General features: G+C 32.8%; 1 protein-coding gene across 14 annotated transcripts in view; it reads left to right on the top strand.

Moving 5' to 3' along the window:
- LOC145334560 (lysosome membrane protein 2-like) overlaps window positions 1-25,636 on the top strand; it is a 104,373-nt gene that overhangs the window by 6,572 nt on the left and 72,165 nt on the right. For 11 of the 14 annotated variants that reach the window (XM_080180045.1, XM_080180044.1, XM_080180043.1 and 8 more), the window contains exon 1: window positions 24,467-24,561. The exons of 1 other annotated variant lie outside the window; for it this stretch is intronic. In XM_080180045.1, the coding sequence (XP_080036171.1) occupies window positions 24,482-24,561 (80 nt within the window). In that variant the 5' untranslated portion in view covers window positions 24,467-24,481. Of the gene's footprint in view, window positions 1-3,550; window positions 3,617-18,155; window positions 18,195-24,466; window positions 24,562-25,636 lie in introns of those variants that run through there. 2 more of the 14 variants (XM_080180046.1, XM_080180048.1) reach the window with 2 other exon arrangements.

Raw genomic sequence — 25,636 nt, 5'->3', positions numbered from 1 at the left:
AGAGCATAATCATTCATAAAATAGACTTTGCATTTTGCAAAACCATTCACATGGATTGGCAAGAAAATTATCAAAAATAAAATAGGATATCCATGTTTATAAGTAGCGTAGTAATAACAAAATTACAATACTATTAATAAGATAAATAACAGTATCCTATCGTATAAAGTAGTAAGGCTATACCTTAGAATTTTGAAAATTACTGAACTGATTTAGTTCTCCATTTTAGGGAAGCTTTACATAGGTCCCTGGATGGTTTTAGGCTTTTTTAAAATTAAAGTCTTGGTGTTTTTATGCTTTATACGGCCATTATCTTTTGGAATATGTAGCCTTTTTTTTTGCTAGGGGAGCAGACTTAAATCTGGACAAAATAGCCTAAAACTATTCAATAAACCAATGTGAAGCTTACATTAAATAGAGCAATCCGCAGTTACTAAGATCTTAAGCTTCAGACAAAAAAAACTATTACTTTAACTTTAGTTAATATGATTGGGTATGGCTGTCTTACTATTCCAGTTTTTTTATGGATTTAAGTTTCTATCATTGAATTTTTCAGCGCTTATTTTACTATTTTATCATTCATCTTTGTAAGAGCTCGGCTGTTCTATACGGGGATCTAACGGCATAAGACAATGGCCGATAAATTGATGTACATCCCGAATGATGATACACAAAATTAGTGGTTGAAACGTTTGAACACTAAACTTAATGATCCAACTAATCAAAATACACTAAAGTCCTCAAAGTTGTCAAGCCAACGAATAATAAAAAGTTATTATATAACTTAGGGACTAGTGTAATAAACAGACCATTGTCCCATCTCTCTCTAAGTGTTTTATAACTAACTTTATTTTTAACTTCTGTTTGTTAATTTGACATATTTCTTGGTTTCGAATAAAAGAGTTTTAACTAAAGAATTTTCTTTTTAGATCTAGCTTATATTTCTTTGATTTCTTATCATCCTTGTTTTTTCTTCGTTTTGACCCCTTTGTTTGATTTTCTCTTATTTTGTTGTTTTTTTCTCTTTTTTTGTATCCAGGGAAGGAGGGGAAATTGGGCTGTTTATTCCCCTAGTCCCCAAAGTTTTATAATATTTTCTTATTCGTTGGCTTAACAAACTTGGGGACTTTTCTTAAATTTTTGTTGTTGATTGGTTCATTTAGTTGAGTGTCCAAATGTTTCAACCACTAATTTTAATCTACAGAAGGGGTGATGTAATTTTGTGGAATATCATTGGGGATGTACTTTAGTTAATAGGTAATTGTCTTATCCCTTTAAATCCCTGATTCTAATCAAATTAAACTGAGCTTCTTATTAAATTATTATGTGAGAAAAGGAGACTGCGAATTTGCTCTTTTACCAATATACACTATAAATCATTTTTTTTATAAACGAATAGTAGACCCTGAAGCAACGTCATGTTTTCTTAAAGATTAAGGGATTGGACTATGCACGATAAGTAATCTTCCCCCAATGTTTTTTGGAAGATTTTTCTATTTGTTTTTCAGTTTAATTGTCACTGTGCCTTTTGTTAACTAGTTAATTTTTGCAAAGCTTTATTATCTGCTAATTTCTTCTAATTCTGTGCAAAATTTCAAATGGACCATAGAAAAAATATACAAAGGAGGGTTATGTCAGAGAGGGAGGGGACATTGGGCTGTTTATTACACTAGTCCCCAAAGTTTTGTTATAATGTTGTCTTATTCGTTGGCTCAATAACTTTGGGGACTAATAATGAACTTTTATTGGTTGGTTCATTAAATTGAGTGTCCAAACTTTTCAACCACTAATTAAATACTAGAGAAGGACTAATTACGTACATCATCTTTAGGGATGTACATCAAATTAACGTCCATTTTCTTATCCCTTTAGATCCCGGGGGTTATTTAGCTTGTTTTTTTTGTACAAACACGCTCGCGCGCGCGCAGTCACTTAATTATCGTTGAAGATACAGTCTCTACGCTTTTTACGTCTTTTCAATTGGGTAATTTTCATAGATTATTGTTTTATTAGATTAAGTACTAGTGGTACCCTCCCCCAAATAGCTACAAACCTTTCCAGGACCAATGAGATGCTACTCTGTAAAGGAGAATATTTTCGCTCTTATTAAAGTTGATTTATCTGCAAGTATTAAAAACACACTTTGTGTAAATGAAGAATTATCTTAATAAAATACAGATAAATACTAATCATCTTATTTATAATGGTATTATGAGGAGGGGGGTAAATGTTCTGATAAACAATGGAACAAGGACAATCATGTCCAAAAAAGCATAACAAAAATAAGAAGTGATACCTCTAGGCGTCGTCAATAAAACAACTAATATGACAACTTTGGGTCGTTGGTAGTGTTTTTCCTATTCTACTATTCTATATTTGAAACATTATTTTTAGTAGCGAAGCTACTCTATAATTTGAAATGTCCTTTAGTTTGTCCACCTATAATTTTTGTGCTTCGCTTCCTATGTATGTTGTCATCCTTGTTGTAATTATCTTTTTATTATGGATTAATAATACAGATATTAATATAATAATATTAGTATCAGCTTTCTATTTATTTTGTCCTATTTTTAGAAGCGAAGCAATTATATAATATAGTTCAATAAGTCGGTCCGTCCGACCGTAACGCTATGGAGTAATATGATTTTCTCGGCCCACAAATCAAATAGCATCCACTAAACTATACAAGTCACTTTATCTGTTAGTCTGTCGGCCATGTAACAAAAGTCCATAATATACTAGCGGATACGCTCCTACTAGAGGCCTCTAGGGACACTAGGTAATTGGGGGGGGGGGGGGGGAGAAGTTAACAATTCACTTTCAATTTTATAAGGCAAAAATTATAAATGGTTTTTTTTGAAGGGTCATTTTTTCTAGGGGGATGTATATTGATAGGTAAAAATAAAATAGTTGTAAACCTTCCCTGGACCTATAAGAAGGCTCACTGAAAAGGAGAACCATGTCGGTTCAGCAGTTAGTTAGATCCTTTGATACAGACAAAAAAGCTTACTACTTTACATAATAGGATTAAAGATCCGTAATTTTCTACTATTGAATAAACAATTAATCAATTTTTGTACTTTTTCTCTTTTCTTTTTCTTTGACCACTAAACAGCTGCTCTATAACTCCCGATAGTCCATTCATAATTCGTTGCTTCTAGATGGTGGCATCCTTGTTATTTTACATCGATTTTTTAATGAAAAATTATTGTTTATATTTTTTATTACAGCATCTGCTTCCAAAATAATCAAATTTGTAGGCAGAACGTTCTTTCCAGTATGGCTATAAAAACCGATTAATATCAGCTGATTTGGAACCGGTTATCGGCCATACTAAAAAATCATGTTTAGCATCGTAATACAAACAATTTTTCACAAATATTAAAATATTGATCATAAAATCGGCCTCTAAGGACTAACAAAACTGGTTTTAATCTTTTAATTTGTCACTTTAATATCTGCGGAAATCTGTTTAGATACTATTTGATAAATAACTATTAAATACCGAAATATTAAATTATATTACCTATATATTTTCAAAGTTAAAAATGTTTCCAAAATGAGTGAGATTTATTGAAGGGATGCTTTATCAAACCCCTATCTCTCTATCCTAAAGGTAGGTTTCTTTTTTCCATGGATCATTAGTCAATCGGAGGTAAAACTGCTTTGCCACCAGTAAAAGATTATTTTTAGCTGGCAGAAAAATGAAAAGCATAGGTACTAGGTGTTTTGTTTATGATTTTGTTCAATATATGAGGTAAAATCCTTATTTCAAAGTAGTAGGATGTTTATGTGTTACCGCCTGTCTGAAACGACGTATCTCAATAATCGCTCAACCGATTTGGTTCTCCTTAGCAGTGAATCTTTTAGGTTCATGAAAGGTTTATAACTACATCGCTACAAGATAAAAAATCCCTTTTTATAAAAAAAACTAGAATTTTAAATGGAGTTGGCTTTCCCACTCCTACCCTCCCCTCTAGTGTCCTTCGAGTCGTCTAGGGGCGTAGGGAAGACTCGCAAAGAATTTGATGAAAAGAAAACCATAAATATAGCACAGGTCTCCTTAACAAAACCTTAGATTAAAAAAAATCTCCAAAGAAACGGACAACGGGGCCTTCAAATAGGGCACAGTGGTGGTTAGAATCCGTTGGAGATTAAATCTTAGCTGCTCCTTCTTGCCAGATATTGCAATTTGAAGTTTTGTGGTTAAAAATGCCTAAAATTGCAAAGATTCCAAGGATATATGCATACATGAACACCTTAATTCATCAAATAAAAAGGATGTTTTTAACATTTGAAGAGTTAAAATATCTCGTCATATGTAAACTACACACTACATCCCCATTCAAAACAATTTCTACTACTTTAAATGATGTTTTTAACTTCAATAAGAGTAATAAATAAGGTACTATAAGCTTAAAGAGGTTTGTCCAATTTACAACTTTATCCTAAAGGCTGTTACCCTGGAACCAGAAGAAAAAACTTCAGTTTAAGTTTACATTTGGCCCAAGTTACTTTTAGTAATATTGCTCCCCCCCCCCCCCATACTCTCACAACCTACAAACTTTAGGGTGGAGGGAGGGGGGAAGCATAGAAATGCTATTATGTTTCTCAAAAACTAATTGAAGTATAGTGGGAAAAATTTTTATGTAAGGTTTTTAGGCCAAAAGTTTGTAGAAATTATGTTGACCACCTTTTCCCCCCCTCCCCTTTGTCCTAACATAATGGAGGGGGTGGGGGGGGGGGGTTGCAGAAGATCATTCTAATATGTTTTTAAAAACTATTAGATATATATATAAGCTTTTGGATTTGTATTGTTGTAGGACCCAAAGCACTTTTACATATATTGCTGACCTCTTCCCCTCCCCTCATAAATCAAAAACATAACATTTTGCAAAGAGAGAAAGGGGGGAGGGTTGCAGCTGAAAGAGTACTACTCTGTTGTGTTACTAAGAAACCGCTAGAATTATAGCAGCAAAGCAAACCTTTGAGATATGCTTTGGTAGGTCAAAAGCAACTTTTACAAAATTTGCTGAAACCCCCCCTCCAAGCCCCACTTCCCTCCGTATTGCTTTACAATCTCCCTCCCCCCCCCCCCCTCCAATTAAGTAATAGAAGCAAGTATAGCAATACCCTTTAGGATTTAAACTTCAGTAGGTCCATAATTACTTCAAACTTGAACAAATATTGCTGACCTTTCCCCAACTTCAACCTACCCCATCCAGAAAAATTATATTGCTGCAAAATTTCCTCCACCCCCATAAAAATAATATTAAATTATTGCTTGCCCTCCCCCTCACTCTTAAGCTACCCTCCATAAAATCTCACCACCTGTGTTTTACTCAGGAACCGCTAAAGCATTAAGGAGCAAACTTTGGAATAAAGCTTTTAGATTTCCAAATTGCTCTATATGTATTACCTATTCAATGTTTGGGGAAGGAGCAATGGGTTGACAATATTTCTTTTATTAGTCCAATAGGTTGGAGGAGATTATGCAGCAAAATAATTGTATTTGGAATAGATATTAGGGTTGTAGTTGGAATAGATATTTAAAAAGTAAATATGGGCCTATATAAGTAAAAATAATAACCCTGAATATCTCTAGAGGTTTCTAAATGATGCACAATATTATTTACCTATGCCACTAGCCACTATTTCTAACAGATAGAGGGGGTTGGTTGCAGCAACATTTGTAAGAGATTTTGATGCCTACTAAAGTTTATGTACTAAAGCTTATATATTTCTTTAGTGATATCTAAAGAACTCTGCCCCTTCACCCCCTTCCTATTAGATTTCATTAGGAGGGGGGGATGGGATGGGGGGTAGTCAACAATATTTCCAGAAACTTGGAGCCTAAGAATCTTACATATAAATTTTTCTCACAATACTTCAAGTAGTTTTGAGTAAAACATAATACTATTACTTTGCCCCCCCGCCCTCTTCCCCCTTAAATTTATGGGCTGTAAGGGGTGGGGTTAAAGGGGGGAGGGGGTTGTGAGTATTTTAAAAACTAACTTTAGCTATATGTAAACTTGAACTGAGGTTTTTTCTACTGGTTCCAGGGTAACAGCTTCTAGCTTAAAGTTATAAACTAGACATTGTACCTTTTTCATTACTTTTGTTAAAATAATTTTTTTAAAGTTTTAAAATTTTCTAAATGGGGAGGGACTGTGTAGTTTACATATGCAGAGACATCTAAACTCCTCAAATGTTAAACTCACCTTTTTATTTGATGAATTAAGGTGTTCATGTATGCATATATCCTTGGAATTCTTGTAATTTTAGGCATTTTTACCGCTAAACTTCAAATTGCAATATCTGGCAAGAAGGAGCAGCTAAGATTTAATCTCCAACGGATTCTAACCACCACTGTGCCCTATTTGAAGGCCCCGTTGTCCGTTTCTTTGGAGATTTTTTTTAATCTAAGGTTTTGTTAAGGAGACCTGTGATAGAGTAGCCTCGAATTTAGAAAAAATATTTAGCAATGTGAAACATACATACACCATAATGGCTAATATTATAAGTTTTTTATGCTTTTTATACATTAAGGGTTGGAAAGTTCGTTGGTCTTATAGCTTTTAGGCTTGTTAAAATTGTTCAATTGATTTCAAACTTGTTTTCATTTTTTACAACAGGGGTAGAAATTTAGCTGTAAATAAGTAAGCAGGCTTTTAATTGTTATTGTATGTTAAATAATCATGATTGTTATTGAAAATATTTCTAGATATAACCTGAATCAAAATTTCACAGAAAGTTTAACAAACCCTAATAAAGTTTAGTATCTTAAAGAATACCAAGAACGATTTTGCGCAAATTTGATTTTAAGCCTAGCTTCGCCCCTAGTCTCTAGAGGGAAAGCAGTGGAAGTCCGGCATAGTTATTTATCGCATAGTATTAAAGACAGCTTTCCGCTAAGATTAAAACCAGTTTTGTTCATTTCGACGGGCCGAAGGCCTGAGCTAAAAAAAATAGTATTAACTTTGTGGTTTTTGTTATAATATCTTTGGAAACTTGTCTGTAATACGATGCTGTACATGATTTTTCAGTATGGCTGAGAACTGGATCTGATCCAGCGGATATTAATAGGATTTGAAGCCACAAGTAATAAGTAGATTCCGAGTTTTTTTGACATTCAAACAAACACACATACAGCTACTTTGTCAGTTCTTTCATTCAGGAGAAGGGAAGTGGATGGGAGATATCATTTTTGGAGCAGGTTTTTATTACTTTACCAGATACATTAAAATTTGGGGCAATATCCAAGTAATTATAAATCCAATTTCATGAAACATATTTCGACTGGAGTAAAAATCTAAAAATGTAATTACTTTTTACCCAGACTTTATTATTATAAAGTAGCTTCGAACCAAAAAAAAGTTTAGGTAAGAAATACAATAATAAAGTTTTTCCCTTCGCAGTTGAGAATTATGTCATTGATTTTTTAGAAGCGTAGCATCTTATATTTGGAGATGTTAACATTCTTATTTGGATATACTTCCTTATGATAAAGTTTTTTATGATGTGTTTTTCCTTTTCCAAGGTAGCTTCTCATTTATAATTCCCATATATGATTTTTTGTGCTACGCTACTGATAGATGTTATCATCCTTGTTTTAAAAACTTTGCATGCTTTAAACATTATGTTCCTTGTTTGTTATCGAGTTAACATAGAGGGGGTAATACAATGTTTCATAAACTTTTATGTAGACATGGAACAAAGGGCAATTATGTCTAAAGTCTTCTTTGGTATTTAGTAAATTGATAAGTCTGAAAACAAAAGTGGCGGTTACCCTTAAAGTGTTTAGTTGAGCAGAGAACTCCTACTACTTATTGTGAAATAAAGGGATAGTTGCATAAAGTGCATTTAACAAGTTTGATTGCAAGCAAAAGCATGCTGATTGATTGCACGCTGTTTTTGTGAAAACAGGACAGAAAAAATAAGCAGTTCACTAAATTCATGTTTAAATGCACTTCGTGCAACTACCCCTTTAAAATAAAGGGCAGTTTAGGATAGGTTTTATTGGGTATCCATACATGGTTAGGTTACCCCCGTAGGGTTTCGGCTTCTATTAATTTTTTTTATATTTTGAAACCAAAAGTAAAACGCGCATGATCTCATCCCATAAAAGAGTTACAGCTCTAAAATTCGGCACAGCAGTTTTTTTTACCTTTTTTCGCCATATTAGACAGTTCTCAATCATCTGAGATAAACTTTTTTTCTCATAAAAATTTCCCTTATATTTTCACGTGACACTTGTAATATTTCAAACATGTCAATATTAAAAAAAATTGCAAGTGAAAATTTACAAGTGTCAAGTGAAAATATAAGGGAAATTTTTATGAAAAAAAAAGTTTATCACAGATTATTGAAAATTGTTTATTATGGCGAGAAGAGGCAAAAAAAATCTCGACGGGAAACGGCGGTTTTCGGCGGGAGCGGCGGTTCCGCCGCCATTTCCTCACAGTTCCATATTTTTCTCCACAAAAACAACTGCTGTGCCGAATTTTAGAGCTGTAACTTTTTTATGGGCTGAGATCATGCACGTTTTACTTTTGGTTTCAAAAAGTAGCACATCCGCCTCCCCCCTTGGTAGGGGTATTCCCCTAAAAAAATGATGGTCATTTTACATATTTCATAAAGATTAATTTTAAAATATCAGAAACAGAATTCCTATTATTATATCATTGCCACATTTGCCAGGATAGGGAAAGGTATGTATTGGGTTAAACATAGAAAGATATTTTACATTTGTTCTATAACATTTGTCTCCTTAAAGTAGAATATATCTGTCTATCCCACACCAGCAAGTAAGAAAACTTTATTATAAAACTTTGGGGACTAGTGTAATAAACAGTCCATTGTCCCCTCTCTCTGGTTTAAAGTCTCATGACTTACAGTTTTTTCTATAAATTGTCGCTTTCTCCATTATATGCATTTGAAAAGGAAGAGTGAATTTGGAAATGAAATGATATGTGGAAATGTTCAGTTTAGGTTTCACTTTAGTTGGACCATTCTAACAATTTAATCCAGATATTATAATTTTATAAAATAATACTTCCCTTGATTGCAAAGAAATAAAAACCCTTTTTCCTCAAAGAGCTACCTACTCCCTTTTTTTGAAATCTATTGAAAATATATTTCATTTGTTTTTTACTTTACATAGTAGGATAGGTTATATTGTGTATAGGATAGTTCCGCAGGGTTAAAGCAGGTACAGGCTTTAAAGGGTTAGGACTCCATGTAGGGGTTAGGCATAGAAATCCTACGGTGGGGTTATCTTCGCTCGTTGGGCTCTTTTAGACCTAGATTTATAAGTTTAAAGGGATTATTTGACAGATCAAATGAAATATTTGGGAAATTGTTTGTATGTTTGCAAACTCATAATTTTGAAAGGAGGATTTCTATAGATGCATATTTCATACGAACCAGGATTTAAATGATTTAGTATGCATTAAAATATTTATATGTCCCACTCTTTTCCTTTTAAACTTTCAAAATTTTCATCTACCTGAAATGTCATTTTGAAATGTCTATATTTTTGGGGGGTATTGAGTCTACTTGTGGCAGTCTTTCAGTAGTTAAAGCGGTGTATTTCTTGCAGGCTTCCTTTAAGGTGAAATGATTCCTAATGAATAATCCCTTCAAATGCTGTAAATCTGCGGCTATGCCTTTTATTTCTACCTGATATGCGTCTCTATCAGGGATCTTAAGGGATAATACAATAGAGGATAAATTGATTTATTCTCCAATGATGATAAACAGAATTACCCCTTCTGTAGATTGATAATAGTTTTGAACCAACCAATAAAATTCCGTAAAAGTACCCAGATATTTTTGACCCAATATATAAGATATCACGGTTATAAACTTTGGGCACCAGTGTAATTAACAGTCTAATGTCCCATCCCTCCCTGGTTTCTTTATATTTCATCACAGTACAAATTGTTAGGAAGGTTTGAAAAGACAAATAATAGAATAGGAAAGGCATAGATTTTATTTTTTTAAATATTTATTTCTCTAGGTTAATAGGTTTAGATAGGTTTTAGGCCATTTTTGTCCCTATCCCTAACCCTTTGAATTAGAAACCCTAGAAGCTAGGGGCGCAGTCGCTAATTTTAAGTGTGGTAATAATTAATAACAATTCAGCATTAAACTTCAGTGGTACCATATAAAGTGATAATGGCGCGTTTTTTATATTTAAAAACATTTATACCTTTTGTTTACAATTATAAAGAATTTGCTTAATGAAGCTTTAATTGTTTTTATTATTATTCAGTAGTATTATGAAATACTAAAATTAGTCATAAATATCCAATTTTATAATTTTTTTCTATAGAAATTCCCTCTCAGAATGTACTAGTTAAATGGAGAAACTAAAAATCTTTGAAATTATTTTGTCCTTCAGTTTATCAGAAAGTGTAGCTGCTACATAAGTCTTAAGTCTGTTTAGTCTTGACCATCCTGTAGTAAGTTTTTTTTGCCTAAAGCTTAAGATCTCAATAACTACTGAACTGATTGAGTTTTTTTTTTAGGGGAAGCTTCACAAAGGTCCTAGGATGGTTTTAGGCTATTTTTCTGCCCTTCTATATATCTTAAAATATAAGAGCCCCTGGATGCTAGGAGAGCAGCCGCTAGTATAAACTAATGTTCTTATGTTAGGGTTGTTAAATTGTAGGGAGAATGTATCAGCCCTTTATCAGGCTCAACCTATAATCCTCAGTTTTATGACTTGAAGATAAAGATCATGAAATAAAAGTCTCCAATTGATTTTCCATGTTTAATTGATCCATAGATAGGGGAATGGAAGTTAAATTAATTTTCCAATTTTGTTTTGCTTTGTTATGGAGGGATGGGACACTGAACTGGTCATGGTTTCCCAAAATTTTATAAACACTTCCTTTCATTGGTTGGCTTGAAAATATTTGTTTAATAATTTTAATCTACATCATCTATTGTCTTATCCCTTGGGACCCTGGTTTTTTTCTGGACAAAATAGTTCTTGTTATTTTAAATCCCCTGGTATTTTGATAAACGATATAGCAGAACTAAATTTCTGGGGAAACATTCTTTTCTAGCAAAATTGAAAAACTTATTTTTATATAAGTTTATCTTTTAGTTTTAAGTCAAGCTATTCTATAACTATAATATGTCAGTCAGTTAATAGAAGTGCTCATATATCTTAACAGAGAGATAGGGGACAACAGGCTGTTTATTACACCAGTCGCCAAAGTCTTATAATAAGGTATTCTTATTCGTTGGCTTAACAACTTTGAAACTTTTGAATTAGTAAATTTTGATTGGTCGGTGCATTCAGTTGTTTCAACCACTATTTTTAAACTACAGAAGGGGTAATTTAGTGTATCACCATTGCGGATGATCAATTTATCAGCAAATGTTTTATCTCTTTAGATCCCCGAAATCTTTATGAAGTATAGTGAATTGAAGAAATATATCATTTCGTTTTATTTCCAAGTATAACGTTTTTTTTCGGGGGGGGGGGGGAGGCTTAACCGCAGATGGTAGATTTACTTATATCTGCGGCTTCGTTGGCGGCTTAGGATAAAAATTTTTTGTCGGCAGTTTTAAGCAGTTGCTCGAGATTATTTTTGTTATATTACAAATCAGCAGGAATATTACCTAAGGGATAAGACAATGAACGATAAATTGATATACAACAAAATTGATTATTTTTTATTTACCCATAGTACTCTAACCATCAAATGCAGTGCGTATTTAAAAACTTTGGTCGCTAGTATTATTTAAATTCAAATGTCCTGTCTCTTTCTTATACAACAGTTTTTTAATGTTTTCCTTATAGAATTTTTTTTGTTACATAAAGAGTTGCTAAAAGATAATTTCATAATGAATTTTAAAAAGTGTATTTCATAATGAGCATACAAGTTCATTTGCATAAAACCTAAAGTTTTGAAAAGTAATGATTAAACAAGTTTAAATTAAAATTAGCAACATCCTTATTATAAAGTAAATGGATGTTTGTGTGTACCGAAGGATCTCGCTAACTGCTGAACCAATATGTTTCTCATTTACAGGGTAGCTTCTCATAGGTCCTGGGAAGTTTTGTAACTAATATTTTTAATTTAACTTCCCCCCCCCCCACAAAGGGGGGTTTATACTTTTTTGGGGGAAAATTCCTGTACAGTATTGCATAATGCAACACCAATTAGATATAGTTTAGCCCCTTTAGCCCTTTAGAAATCGCCTTTAGGTTAAAAAAAACCTCCATTGAAAAAATCTTTTTTGGTTTGTTGCAATCCCCCCCCCTTCCCCACCCCTTTCTTATCTCAAGTGCCCCTAGAGGCCTTTAATGATATAGGCGCCAGTATAGGATTGTTGAATACTTTTACCGTCCACTTGTGCATTATAAAGAAAAAACGTTAATTGAAGTTGGTTATATAAGGAAACAAGAGCAAGTTATTTACATCAGTAGCGCAGTATTGATAATTAACCAATCAAACTAATTTCTATCCTTAAATCACTAAACTCCCCCACCCAATATAAAAAATAGCATAAAACATGCCCGTATCTATTACCATACTTTTCTGAAAGTTGTGGGGACGATCTGTCCAGCTGTTTTCAAGATTATTCTGTACGAATAATTATAATTACAGAGATCTTGAACCAATCAATCAAAAGAAAAAAAGATTTTAAGCCAACGAATTCATAAACTTTGGGGACCAGAATTCTGTGAGTATCACCGACTATTATGATTTACAATTAGAAACAAACATATAGATTAATTTACAGAGTAGCTTCTATCTAAAAACTTTGTCCTTATAAAAGATAAAGTCCTGTTAATTAACCTTAATTGCGTCACGTAAAAATTATAGTCTAGTGTCTTTAAGTACTTTATAATGAGTAATCAATCTCAGAGAGAGAGAGGGTACAATGGGCTGATTATGACACTAGTTCCCAAAGTTTTATACTAACGTTTTCTTAGTCGTTGGCTTAACAACTTTGGGGACTTCAGTAAATTTTTATTGATTGTTTCATTAAGTTGAGTGTTCAAACGTTACAACCACTAATTGTGATCTACAGAAGGGGTAGTTTTTTGTATCACTATTGGGTAAGTACATCAATTTATTGGCCATTGTCTTATCCCTTTAGATCCCTGCAGGAAAGTTAATGTTGACAGATTAGTGATAACAACTTTATATACTTTATTCATTAAGGATGTCCTTTTAACAGGAACTTGTAAGTAAGGAGAGAGCGCAACCGCTGAACCGATATGGTTCTCCTTTGCAGTGTAGCTTGTCGTAGGTCCTGGAAAGCAGGGTGTCGGAGCCGTATAATTTTGATGCGGCTCCGGCTCCTACCTTAAAATTAATATATATTATTTTTTTTCATTATTGAATTTGATAAAATAGAATAAATAATATAAAATATTTTGCTTTTATTTGATTAAAGCTATATAAAAGTAGAAGGATGTGTGTCTATTTGTTAAGTAACAATAGTTTTTCAGTTTATTATATGAAAATAGACCGTTGCCAAATTATGTATAATATTACTTTAAAAAATCATTTTTAGCTAGTCCGGAGCCGTAGCCGTTTTTAACGAAAAATACGGCTTCGGCTCCACCAAAAATGTTGCTGCTCCCGGAACCGGCTCCGGAACACTGCTGAAAAAGGTTAATAGCTATTTTCGGGGAAGGGGGGGTACTACCACACTCACAAGAAAAATCGCCAAAAACAAAACAAAATAAAGCCCCGCCCAGCGGGTATTTTTGTTATACAGCTGATCTTAACATAGATAGAAAAGAAAAAATTTTACGTGCCCCTAGAGGCGACTAATACACATTATTCCTTCCATAGAAATCTATAAAACCTTCTTTTCAATAATCAGGAAAATTTTCACAAAATTCTAAAGGTTTCAGGCGGGAAGATGCACAGACAGACATATGATTGCTAATACGATTATAACCTTGCACCTCCAAAAATATAAATAACTAAGTAATTTAATTTCAATGTCAATATATTAGTAGAATTATGCAATTATATCGTATGATAAAAATATAAGGTAAACAGGAATATTTACATCTCCATAAGTAGCACAGCAATACTAGTTAAACAATAGTTTGGGTTAACATGTCTTCTCAGTAAATCACTGAATATGACATTGAATACTTATTCTAAAGTAACAGCAGTTCTGTCTGTAGCAAATTATCTTACTAATAGCTCTGAACCGATATGGTTCTCTTTTACGTTTCAGATTACATAGGCCCAAACATAGACGTCCAAGGGGGGGTAAAGGGTTGATTACCCCCCCCCCCCCAAAATTTTGGATTTTCAATTTTTTACCCCCCCCCCCAAATAAAAAAAATGCCTCTATGAAATAAAGAGTACCCCCCCAAAATTTTTATTTTCAAAATTTTACCCCCCCCCCCCCCCCAAATAAAAAAGCTTGGACGCCCCTGGGCCCAAAGAAGATTATAATCATTGTGGGGGAGTGTAACTCTCCACCCTCCCATGAGAAGAGCCCTCAGTTGAAATATCACCCCTAAGAAAATTAAAATAAATCTGACTGCTAGACAAAGTTAAGTTGATGAGTAGCTGTGCTCCTAAATCCTAAAGTAAACAAACATATAAATTGAATTAGTAAAAACACGCAATGAAAATGAAAGCGTAAAAAACGCATGAATTTTATTTATTTTTATGATAAATACTCCAATATTTGTTTTGTTGATTAAATATTTTTTAGCTTCATACCTTTGATTAGACTACCCCCTCCCCCGGCCCCCCATTATTTTGGGTGGAAAAAAATATTTAGATTTAATTCCGAGGGGCCTTATCCCAACGGGACTCCTCTAACTCTTACTTAACCTAACCTAAAAGATACATAAGTACAAAATATGTTTTCTCATCATATGAAAAGATTTTTTTATGACGGTTTTTAAATGTATTTTCTTAATTTTGTTAAAGATCAGTTTTTTTTTTAAATTTAAGCATGTACGGACATTCTAAAGTTATAGAGTCGCTGCTTTACTAAATAAACAGTAAATGGAGTGTTACGTTAATCAATTATTAGAGATAACTCAAAACACATTTTTTCCCCATAAAAAAACATTAATAATCATATTCACATGAATAATAGTCATTAGTTTTAATAATAACTAGTTGGGGCCAGATACTTATATTGTTTTTAAAAGCGAAGCTTTTCTAAATTTAAGTCTATCCGTACGTCCATCTGCCCATCTGTCCGTAACGGTTAGCTCTTTTAGAATTGTCTTACCCATTTCAAACTTTGCATGACGATTTCTACAACAGTTAAGTATGATTTGGGAAGCATAGTTACTCTACAATCGATACCAGAAAGTCCATACGTCCATTTAAAATATTTAAATCTATATGTTAAAATGTCCTTGTTAATGCGTATTTGTATGTAAAGTACGTGACGCTTAATTTACATAATTACAAACACTCATTTCAAGACATTAGCGGAGCACAGCTAACATATAATTTGGTTTTGTCTGCGCCGTTTGTGGAATAATAAGCATGCACAGGACAATGGACAATAAATTGATGATATTACCAATGATAATAAACCCGCAGTTTTGTAGATTATTATTGGTTGAAAAGCTTGGATCCAACTAATCACAATTTAGCAAGGGTACCCAAAGTTTTGAGCCAACTAATAAGAAGACGTAGTTATAAAACTTTGGGTACCAGTGTAGTATGTCCCTTCCCTCCTTAATAATAAGTAAAATTACTTTTGTTTTTATAAAAGTATTGGAACTGTGTTATTTTAATAGAACTAGCGGCTACTTCCCTAGAGGCCTCTAGGGGCACTTGAGGAGATTTCAAAAGAAAAAGTAAAATAAATAAATTTGGGGGGTGGAAAATATTTTTTTGGGGGGGGAATTTTTAATTTTAGTTAAAAATATCTTACAAAATTTTTTTGGGGGTTGGGGGTATTTTTAATTTTTTTGGGGGGTTGAAAGTTTCCCCCCCCCCCATGAAAATAGTAATAAACATTCCCTGGACATATGAGAAGCTACCCTGTTAAGGAGAACCCGATCGGTTCAGCGGTGTGCGAGATCCTTCGGTGCAGACATACACACATTCTGTTACTTTATTATAAGGATAGTTCTTTTTTACTGATTTCTTAAGCTGCTGCGCTACTCTGGAATAATCATCCTTGTTAGTTTGAAACATTCATATGTAAATCATTTTGCTAGTAATGAGTTACATCTTTCTAAATTTTTCTAAACATTTTCATGAGATTTTCAGTTTGCATTTATATTTACATACGACAAGTTCTTAGGTTAGAAAATTCATTTTGTTGTGTTATGTATTTTTTATAAAAAAATCTTTTTTGTTTTAATTAATGGCCTTAATAATGTGACAAAATATTTAAGTTTTAGCTTACATACTTTAAATTTGGTCCTTTATAATCGGGAAGGTAGTTTTTTGGTTCGAATCATTGCCCAAAACATTTTAGATCAAGAAAATTAATTATGTTAACTGCATGGTATTATAAATTAGATTACTACAGGGAATGCTTATGTCTAAAGAGAACTTGGACTTCAGCAGTTTCCCTCAAATTACAAAGCACATAATTATCCCCCTTCTTAATTTGAAAGAAATTGAAGAATAGTTTTTTTGTATGTATTTTTTTGTCCATGTTAGTTAGGTTTTATTGGATACTGGGTAGCCATATAGGTTAAGGGCTCCTGCAGGGGTAAGGCATATGCTAAACTACCTCCTCCTTTTTTTTAAATATAGAATATAAGGGGGTGGGGGTAGTAGTACTTGATAGGCACTGATCTACTTCTATCTATCTTTTCCAAAAAGCATTTTTCAGTGCTTGAAAGTAAGAGATTTTTCGAGACACGTTTTAGTATAATATATTTTTGTCACAATATTTCTTTCAATCTTTACGCCATTAAACGTATGTCCACTTTATGTAGACTCTTATGTACTAAAGTAGTAAGATTTATGTGAATGTATGCGTGAATCTGTTTCACTAAATGCCAAATTTGATTGTTAAAAAAATTACCATGTAGCTTTGTAAAGGTCTTGGAGGGTTTATGGCTATTTTGCGGTCTCTAAACAAAAATAAAAATTTCTGTAGGGGTAGGGACAGGTTTTAAATCAATATAATTTAAAGAGGGAGGTCATTTTCTAGTAAATCCCGTAAAGGTGTGTGTTATAAGGCCTAAAAATAGTAGTAGAACGATAAGGTGCTCTATATATTTGTATTCCCTATTGAATAGAACAATAGGGAAATTTTTTTTTTTTTTTTGATAACCGTACCTGGAATATCTTTAAAAAATACGAAATTTCTATCAAACGCTTTGTTTGGCTCAAACTGACAAAAATTTAAAAAAATATAATTATAATAATAATGTTTTCTATAGGTACAAGGTAAAGGTTAAGAACAATCTATACCATTAAACAAAGGAAGAAGTCATTCTTTACAGGTTGATTTATTATAATTATATTTTTTTTTATTTGTGTCAGTTTGAGCCAAACAAAGCGTTTGATAGAAATTTCTTATTTTTTAAAGATATTCCAGGAAAGGTTATCAAAAAAAAAAAAAAAAAATTTCTTCCCTATTGTTCTATTCAATAGGGAATACAAATATATAGAGCACCTTATCGTTCTACTTCTATTTTTAGGCCTTATAACACACACCTTTACGGGATTTACTAGAAAATGACCTCCCTCTTACTACCTTGCAACTATATACGAAACGAAAGGTACCTCTATTTTGTAGCTCTACTAGAAAGGTACCTCTATTTTGTAGCTCTACTAGAAAGGTACCTCTATTTTGTAGCTCTACTAGAAAGGTACCTCTATTTTGTAGCTCTAATAGAAAGGTACCTCTATTTTGTAGCTCTAATAGAAAGCTACCTCTATTTTGTAGCTCTACTAGAAAGGTACCTCTATTTTGTAGCTCTAATAGAAAGGTACCTCTATTTTGTAGCAGACATTACGGCAAGATTAGTCTACTTTTAATTTACTTAAATGTGAACATATATGAACAAATTTGGGTGATGTAGCAACAAAAGAAAAACAATTGAACTTGGTTTACACTTCAAAATGTCAATCAAAGGCAAAAAATTTCGTGTGAAATTATATGTTCTTAATTTTAGTTTTTATTATTTTATTACAGATTATTCTTTTTTTTCAGGTACGTTAATGAATACCTACAAGTAGTTTAAAAGCATGAAATTGGTAATTAATAGTAATTTATTGCATCGTATTATAGACAGATTTCTGCCGTATTGAAATAAAAGAATTAGGTATTAGATTCAAACTTTTTTTTATTTTATTTTATTTTTTGGGAAAAATTGTCTGTAATACGATGATGTAAATGTTTTTTTTATATGGCTGAGAACGGTTTTAATCCAGCGGATATTAACCAGTTTCCAAGGCATACTAGAAATTATCTACAGGACAATTATATAATAGGACAAGTACAGGCAGACGGACGGACAAGTAGTATGTGTACAGTTATAGATTAGCTTCGCCGATCAAACAGTTTGACTTAAAAAGCGCATTTGACTAAACGGTAATGGAAAATTCGCGAAAAAAGGGAACAACTTTGTGTACAACTTAGTTATCTGTAATGTATGGCAATATTTGGCATTTGTGTGCTACACCTGCCAAAATAATTTATTTTTGTTGTGCAGCGTCCAACACTTTTTATTCTCCATCCTAAATATTTTAATATTTCTAAAGTTTTTACCAAAAAAAATATTTTAGAGAGGTTATCTTGCTAACCGCTGAACCAATAAGGTTCTCCTTTACATTGGAGCTTTTTATAGCTTCAATGCAGGTTTTTACCTATTTTGGGGTGGGTGTTTTCACTTTCACAATAAAACATGCTCCCCCTCCCCCCAAAAAAATTATTTTTTTCTTTTCTTTTCAAAACTTAACTTGAAAATGAAGGGGTCAACTTTCCCCCCTCCCACCTTAAGTGCCCCTAGAGGCCTCTAGGGGGGGGGGGGGTGTAGCCGCTAGTTATTCATATGTTAATTTTATCGTTAATCTAGTCATGTTATAATTATTCCCAATAAAAAAAATTGGTTGATATATGTATGTATGTACATATATTGCGAACTTATTTAGTCCATAAAAAATTCAGCTGTCTATCTTGAATAGGAACCAAGAAAATCACGTTTCCCCACGAGCGTTACGAACGGACAGACAGACAAAGTGAATTAAAGAAGGAGTAACTTCGCTTCTAAAAAGAAAATTAAAGCCTTAAAAATGTATAGTTAATATTTTAAGACTCGTGAAAATAGTTTTAATATGAAAAAAATGCGCCAAAGTTTTCAAAAAGTGGCACATCCGCCTCCCCCCTTTCTATAAAAAAGTAAATAAATCAACATGTTATAATTGGACATAAGGACAGTCTTATAATGATTATAGAGTTGCTACGCTTTCTAAGAAGTAAGGTTTTTTTTGCCTGAAACTTAAGATCTTTAAAATTACTGATCCTTATTGGTCGTACTTACCAGAGAATCTTAATAAGCGTTTCCTGCTCCACCCCCATCTCCCCACAGAGGCTAGGGTTGTGATAACTAGTTTTTTTTACATAACAATTTATGAATGTCAATTTTCGAAGAATGTTGTCATCCTTGTTATGCATATTTTTAAAACATTTCCTAGGCAAGTGGACATAAAAACTCCAGACCTTAACTAATGACGTCAAAAATATACATTTTGACAAAGAGAAGGATAATTATTGCTTAAAATTATTGTAGAAATATCTTACATAGCTGTCAAATTAAGGAAACTTTCCCAACTTTTAAAGCATTTTACAAAGCCGCTATAATTAGCAGCTATTGTATTTTCATCTCGTTAAGATAGAAAAGTGTTTGCTATCTGTGTTTAATAACTTGATAAAACTTAAATTAAATCTTTTTTTTATATTCTATTCTAATCGTTATATTATTACTTGGATGTTGCAACAGATTATCATGCATCCTAATAGTATTGCTCGGAGCTGGCTAAAATTTCGATATCCCCCATACAGCCCCTTTATTCCCCTCCCCTACTACTAGTTGAACGAAATGACCAATAAATAAGGTCCATATTAGCAAGCTAAAGTAACGACATTTTCCCCCTGTCAATATATCCACGTATATCCTATATCCATTTCTATTCTACTATTTGTTTTTACAGAAAACACGTCACAACTTCCGTAGACAAACATACAGAAAAAAAACTAGATATTTGTTAATAGTAAGATTTATGAATGAAAGCTGTTTTTAAAAGCAAAGCTTTTTTATAATAAGGGTCGGCCCTTCTGTCCGTAACGGTTAGCTCTTTTTGTTTATTTAGACATGTTAATATTGTATTAGCATTTATACAATTATATTTTCCTTATTCAGCTCTGACACTCTACAAGAGTTAATGTTCGGTTGTCCTACTGTTTTAGGGCTTCGCTTTTATGGATGATGTCATCCTTGTTCTTTAACAACCGTTATTATGTCCATAATAGCGCTGTTATTTGAAGCATCCAAAAAGATAAGACTTTTAATTTGTCAATTAGGATCCCGCAGATTGGGATCTCCACTTTAGGGAAGCTTCATATCGGTCCAATTATGGGCTTGGGATAATTTCAATGATAAAGTCTTTGAGTGTTTGTTTTTTTTGCCTATCCTCCCCTATAGTCTAGCGGCGCAGTCACTAATTTTAGAATATATAGAGGGGCAACGGCTTTAGGATTCTTTGGAAGTGAAGAAACGGCGGCGCAACCGCCGAAAACCGCCGAGAAATTTCAAAAAAAAATTTCGGCGGGAAACGGCGGTTTTCGGCGGTTGCGCCGCCGTTTCTTCACAGTTCCATATTGTACCCCTATAAAGCAACTGCCATGCAAAATTTCAGACCTGTAACTCTTTTTTTTAGTTGAGTTCCTTTGTTGACTTTTAGTTTTGGTTTCAAAAAGTGGCACATCCGCCTCCCCCCTTTTATGTGATCTAATTATCTGATTGTTCTGATTTTTGGTATATTGATTCCTGGGACAAAGTACAGTATTATGAGCAAAGCAACTCTCTATAATCAAGTCCTAAAAATGAAAGGATGTCCGTAAACATTATCCTGTATCAAGAAGTTTTTCAACAAATTTACTCACAATTTTGCTTTGAATTTTATTCATTTATATTCTGATTATTCAGTTCTGACACTGTACAATTGTTACTGACCGTTTGTCGTACCGTTTCAGTGCTTCGCCTTTATGGATGTTGTTATCCTTGTTTTTATTAAAATACTGATTTCTTTACATAACTGCAGATAAAGAAAGACAACATTTTTACAATGCTTACGAAATTAGAATAGATACAAGTATAACTTAATCAGTTAGCTGCGAATCTTATCTGTCGGTATCTAAATGGTTGTTCTCCTTTACATTATTGCTTCTTGCAGGTCCAAGGTAGGCTCATAACTATTTTGAGAAAGACACCTTCACCATTAAAACTAAAATTTAAAGCAGGGGGGGGGGGGGTCAAATTTATCGCCTTCCCCTCTCTCAAGAGCGCAGCTAAACCAATTGTAAATAAGTATACATGTAAAACACCAAAAAGACTTTCTTAATCTCTGATATTTTTGTTTTATTTTCCATTTTCTTTTTATATAAATTTTTTGTAATGGCCTTGAAAAACAGTGTTTTAGAGAAGCTAAGCTTTTAATGAAGTATTTTGCTCAAGATACAGTATACTTACTAAATGCACACACACACACATATACTCACACACTAACAAACAAACATTAAACACCTCGAATTTTATGTATTTTGTTATCATCAATTGAATTTTGCAATGCTCGCAACTCCTTGGTGGCGGCTTTAATTAACTCAAGGACGTCTTATACAAACAGCGTACCTTCTCTATACTTTTTAATAGCGAAGCTATTCTTTAATTCACTTTGTCCGTCCGTCCTTCCATAACGCTATGGAGTAAATGTGATTTTCTCGACTGCTAATAAATATAGACTGCTCATTTTTTAGTGTTACTTTGACATTATAATTTACTTGGTACGTTTGTCTGTCTGTCATGCTTCAAAAGACAGAGTTGCATTTTTCAGGCGTTGGGCAAATCCTAATTTTAGAGTAGCTTCACTTAAAATTGAGCTATTACATTTACGTTTTCTATCGTCTAGGTGTAAACATTAATCCAAAGTTTTTGTGGTAGGAAGTTTGATTTGGTTGAAATTATTTCATGTTTCAATATCATTTACATTTCGGCCATTCACTCCCTATCAAAAACTAACAATTTTATTAACTTTAAACCCAGCTACTATATAAATAAATAATTTACTGCAAAGTAAGTGATTTTTTTGTTACAGAATTTGATTTTTTGTGCAGTTAATAAATAAATAATATTTTGTTTAATACCTAGTCAATTATATTAAAAATCATCTTAAAAATCAGCTGAACTACTAATCAAATATTGTTTTACATTAACTCTTTTATTAAACCTAACAGGATGTATGTCAGTTTGCGTATCTAGCTTAAGATAAGGTTCTTCTTTACAGTGAATCTTTATATAGGTCCATGGAATCTTGACAACTACTTTTGATTAGGGTAACTCCTCACACGCCAAATCTCCACTAAAAAAATAAAATTGGAATGATTACTTATCCCACCCTTTATACTCAAGTGCTCCTAGAGGGCTCTAGTTGCTTAGCTGATAATATATTAATAACATGTTAATGCTCCGCTACTTATGGAAAAATTGTCCTAGTTATTTATTGATCTATTACATTAAAGTGTTATCTCCCCTAACAGGTGTAAACTAATCTTTGCCCGTCAAAGCATTTAGTTAGCATTCAATATCCCTTTCAGTTAGTCCTGATCGTCTATAGAATTACTTAAACATTTAATTAGGATAAGTCTTTAATTGTAAAAAATCAATGTTATGTTTATATTCTAAAAAGCATTATATTGTTTTTAAGCGTTCACTAGTATTATACCATATAATAACAGGAATCCCCTTTTAAAGACTATTCTAACATACTTAACTTTATGGTAATAAAAAAAATTTCTATTGTGAAGTATTTAGAGGGGGTGGGGAATTCCGAGGGGTCATTTTTTTGTTCATGGGATATTGTGAAGTGTTTTTTCGTAACCCAGGACACTGACGGACAGTGGTGGAGTGGGTAAGTCACACTAAACAATTTCTATACTTTACCCAGGGAGGGAGGGGAAATTGGGCTGTTTATTACACTAGTCTCCAAATTTTTAAAATAATGTTTTCTCATTCGTTGTCTTAACAACTTTGGGAACTTTTGTTAAATTTTGATTGGTTGGTTCATTAAGTTGGGTGTTCAAACGTTCTAATCACTAATTGTAATTTTGATAATGGGGTAATTATTGGGGATGTGCATCAATAAATCGGCCATTGTCTTATCCCTTTAGATTCCTGACTTTACCTCTGATTCTCTACACTGCCTTTCTACCCTTTCAAGTAGTGAAAGTTTTTATAATACACACAATATTTCATGTTAGCAAAGTTGGCTTTTTAGAAACACAGTTTTTCTAATATTAGGTACATATTTAAGTATTGCCAATTAGCTTAAAACCCACCATCAATTAATACACTATTTAGCTTCTTTAAATTCGTAGACCTTAGTTCCAGTAGTATAAAATCTTATTTTATATACATTATTATTACCATATATTTTTCTCATATATACTCTAAAAAAAAAATTGGGTCTTTAGTGTCTTCCACCTTGTAGCTTATAGGGGCTTAAAAACCTTAAACATTTCAATACCAAAATCAAAGCTTCCTTGAATTGGATTTGAATTAATAGTGGAATCCATATTCAGCTACTTCAAAAGCATTTAAGATTGAAAAGAAATTAACATTTTTGTGAAAACATTTATTTAGTGTATTTTATTCCTAACTAAATCCCAGTAAAAGTATTACAGTCTCTCTGACAAGTAATAGGTGGTCTAGTGTGTCGAGGTGTGTGTTTGTATGTGTGTGCACATTATTTGTGTGCACATACACTATACACTTTACACACTACGCTTTTACACACCTTTTTGACCTCTAGAGCACTTTTTAAGACCTCTAAAAAAGTTAACAATACCGGAAAGGAATTCCTTAAGAATTTGATATGTTTTAAAAGAAATATTTAAAGATTAAATTTGTGATACATGCTTACATGCTCTGTAATTGGTTAAGGAAAAAAATTATTTGAAATAATCAATTTTCGCAGCTATTCTGCAATTAGGGTATGTCTTTACGATTGTCAGTTTGTCTGGTGTTCTTTTGCTAACAGGACCTAAACAATTTATCGCATTTGTATGTTATAACTCAACTAGTTGTCATAATAAATTATAACTACCTATACAATTGTCTTCACCACAAGTCTCTAGGGGCGGACAGGAGAGGTCAGAAAAATAGCCTAAAACCTCCAAAAGTCATTCCTGAAGCTATGCAAATTATGGATGTTGTCATCCTTGTTTCACATGCAAATAATTCTTTTTTCCTTGACCAATAATAACTTAGATGGTGATAAAGCTAGAGAAACAAATTCAAAGTAAAAGAAATAGATATAAGCAGGAAAGTGCTCCAGAAAACCCTGAAAGGTATTGCAATATTCCTTTTTTGTTGATTGATTGATTGATTAAACATAGTTTAAACTTAGGCGTCATAGAGTTGTTTCAGACACTTTTGTAAAGCTTCTATGACCAGCTCAAGCTCCACGTTCAAGCACATTGTGACTTTGCCCGTTCTCCGAAATGAGCCCCTTATGATGCCCCAAAATTACCCCTTAAGTAGATTAAAATTAGTGGTTGAAATGATTGAACACTCAATCTAATGAGCCAACCAATTTAAATTCAAAAAGTCCCCAAAGTTGTTATCCTAACGAATTTGAAAACGTTATTAAAACTTTGGGGACTAGTGTAATAAACAGCCCATTGTCCCCTCTCTCTCTGCTCTTTTTCACTTTTTCGTTACTAACCTCGTTAAACCAACTTAATAGACCTACCATAAGCTACAACTATAAGGTAGCAACGCTTCTGAAATTGTCAAAGTTTCACTATTTCTTGTACTAAGCTTGCAAAGGCAATAATTTCTTGCTTTGATTAATGTTATTACAATTTTCCCTGAAATTTCAAATGGATTGAACATTTTACACCTCAACCCCCTCCCTTCCCTTAACGCGGATAATATGTCTGTCCGTATGTCCATTAAGATACCCTGAACTATTATTATCTGAATCTATTTGCTTGCTTAAAGTTTGGGTACTTATAGTTAAGTTTGATTGGTTAGTTCCAACTATTAGTGTCCAAAGTTTTTAACTAATATTTATAATTTTAATCTACATGATAATTTTTTATTATCATTAGATATTTACTTCAATTTACCATTCATTGTCTTATCCCTCTTGATTTCTGCATATATTTAATTCTGGGGGGGGGGGGTTATATAAACACTTTAACGAAAATAAGTAGGGTTCTGTCCTGTAATTCAGGTAGGGAGGGGGACATTGGGCGGTTTATTACACAAGTCCCCAAAGTTTTATAATAACGTTTTCTTATTCGATGGCTTAACAATTTTGGGGACTTTTAAAGTATTTGTATATGTAAAACGTTTCAACCACTAATTGTAATCTACAAAAGGGATAATTTTGTGTAACATCATTGGTGATGTACATTG

The sequence above is a fragment of the Acartia tonsa genome, chromosome 12 (assembly GCF_053477335.1).
Source record: "Acartia tonsa isolate MP-2025a chromosome 12, ASM5347733v1, whole genome shotgun sequence".
Taxonomy (NCBI): domain Eukaryota; kingdom Metazoa; phylum Arthropoda; class Copepoda; order Calanoida; family Acartiidae; genus Acartia; species Acartia tonsa.
This window is presented reverse-complemented; position numbering and strand designations above follow the sequence as displayed.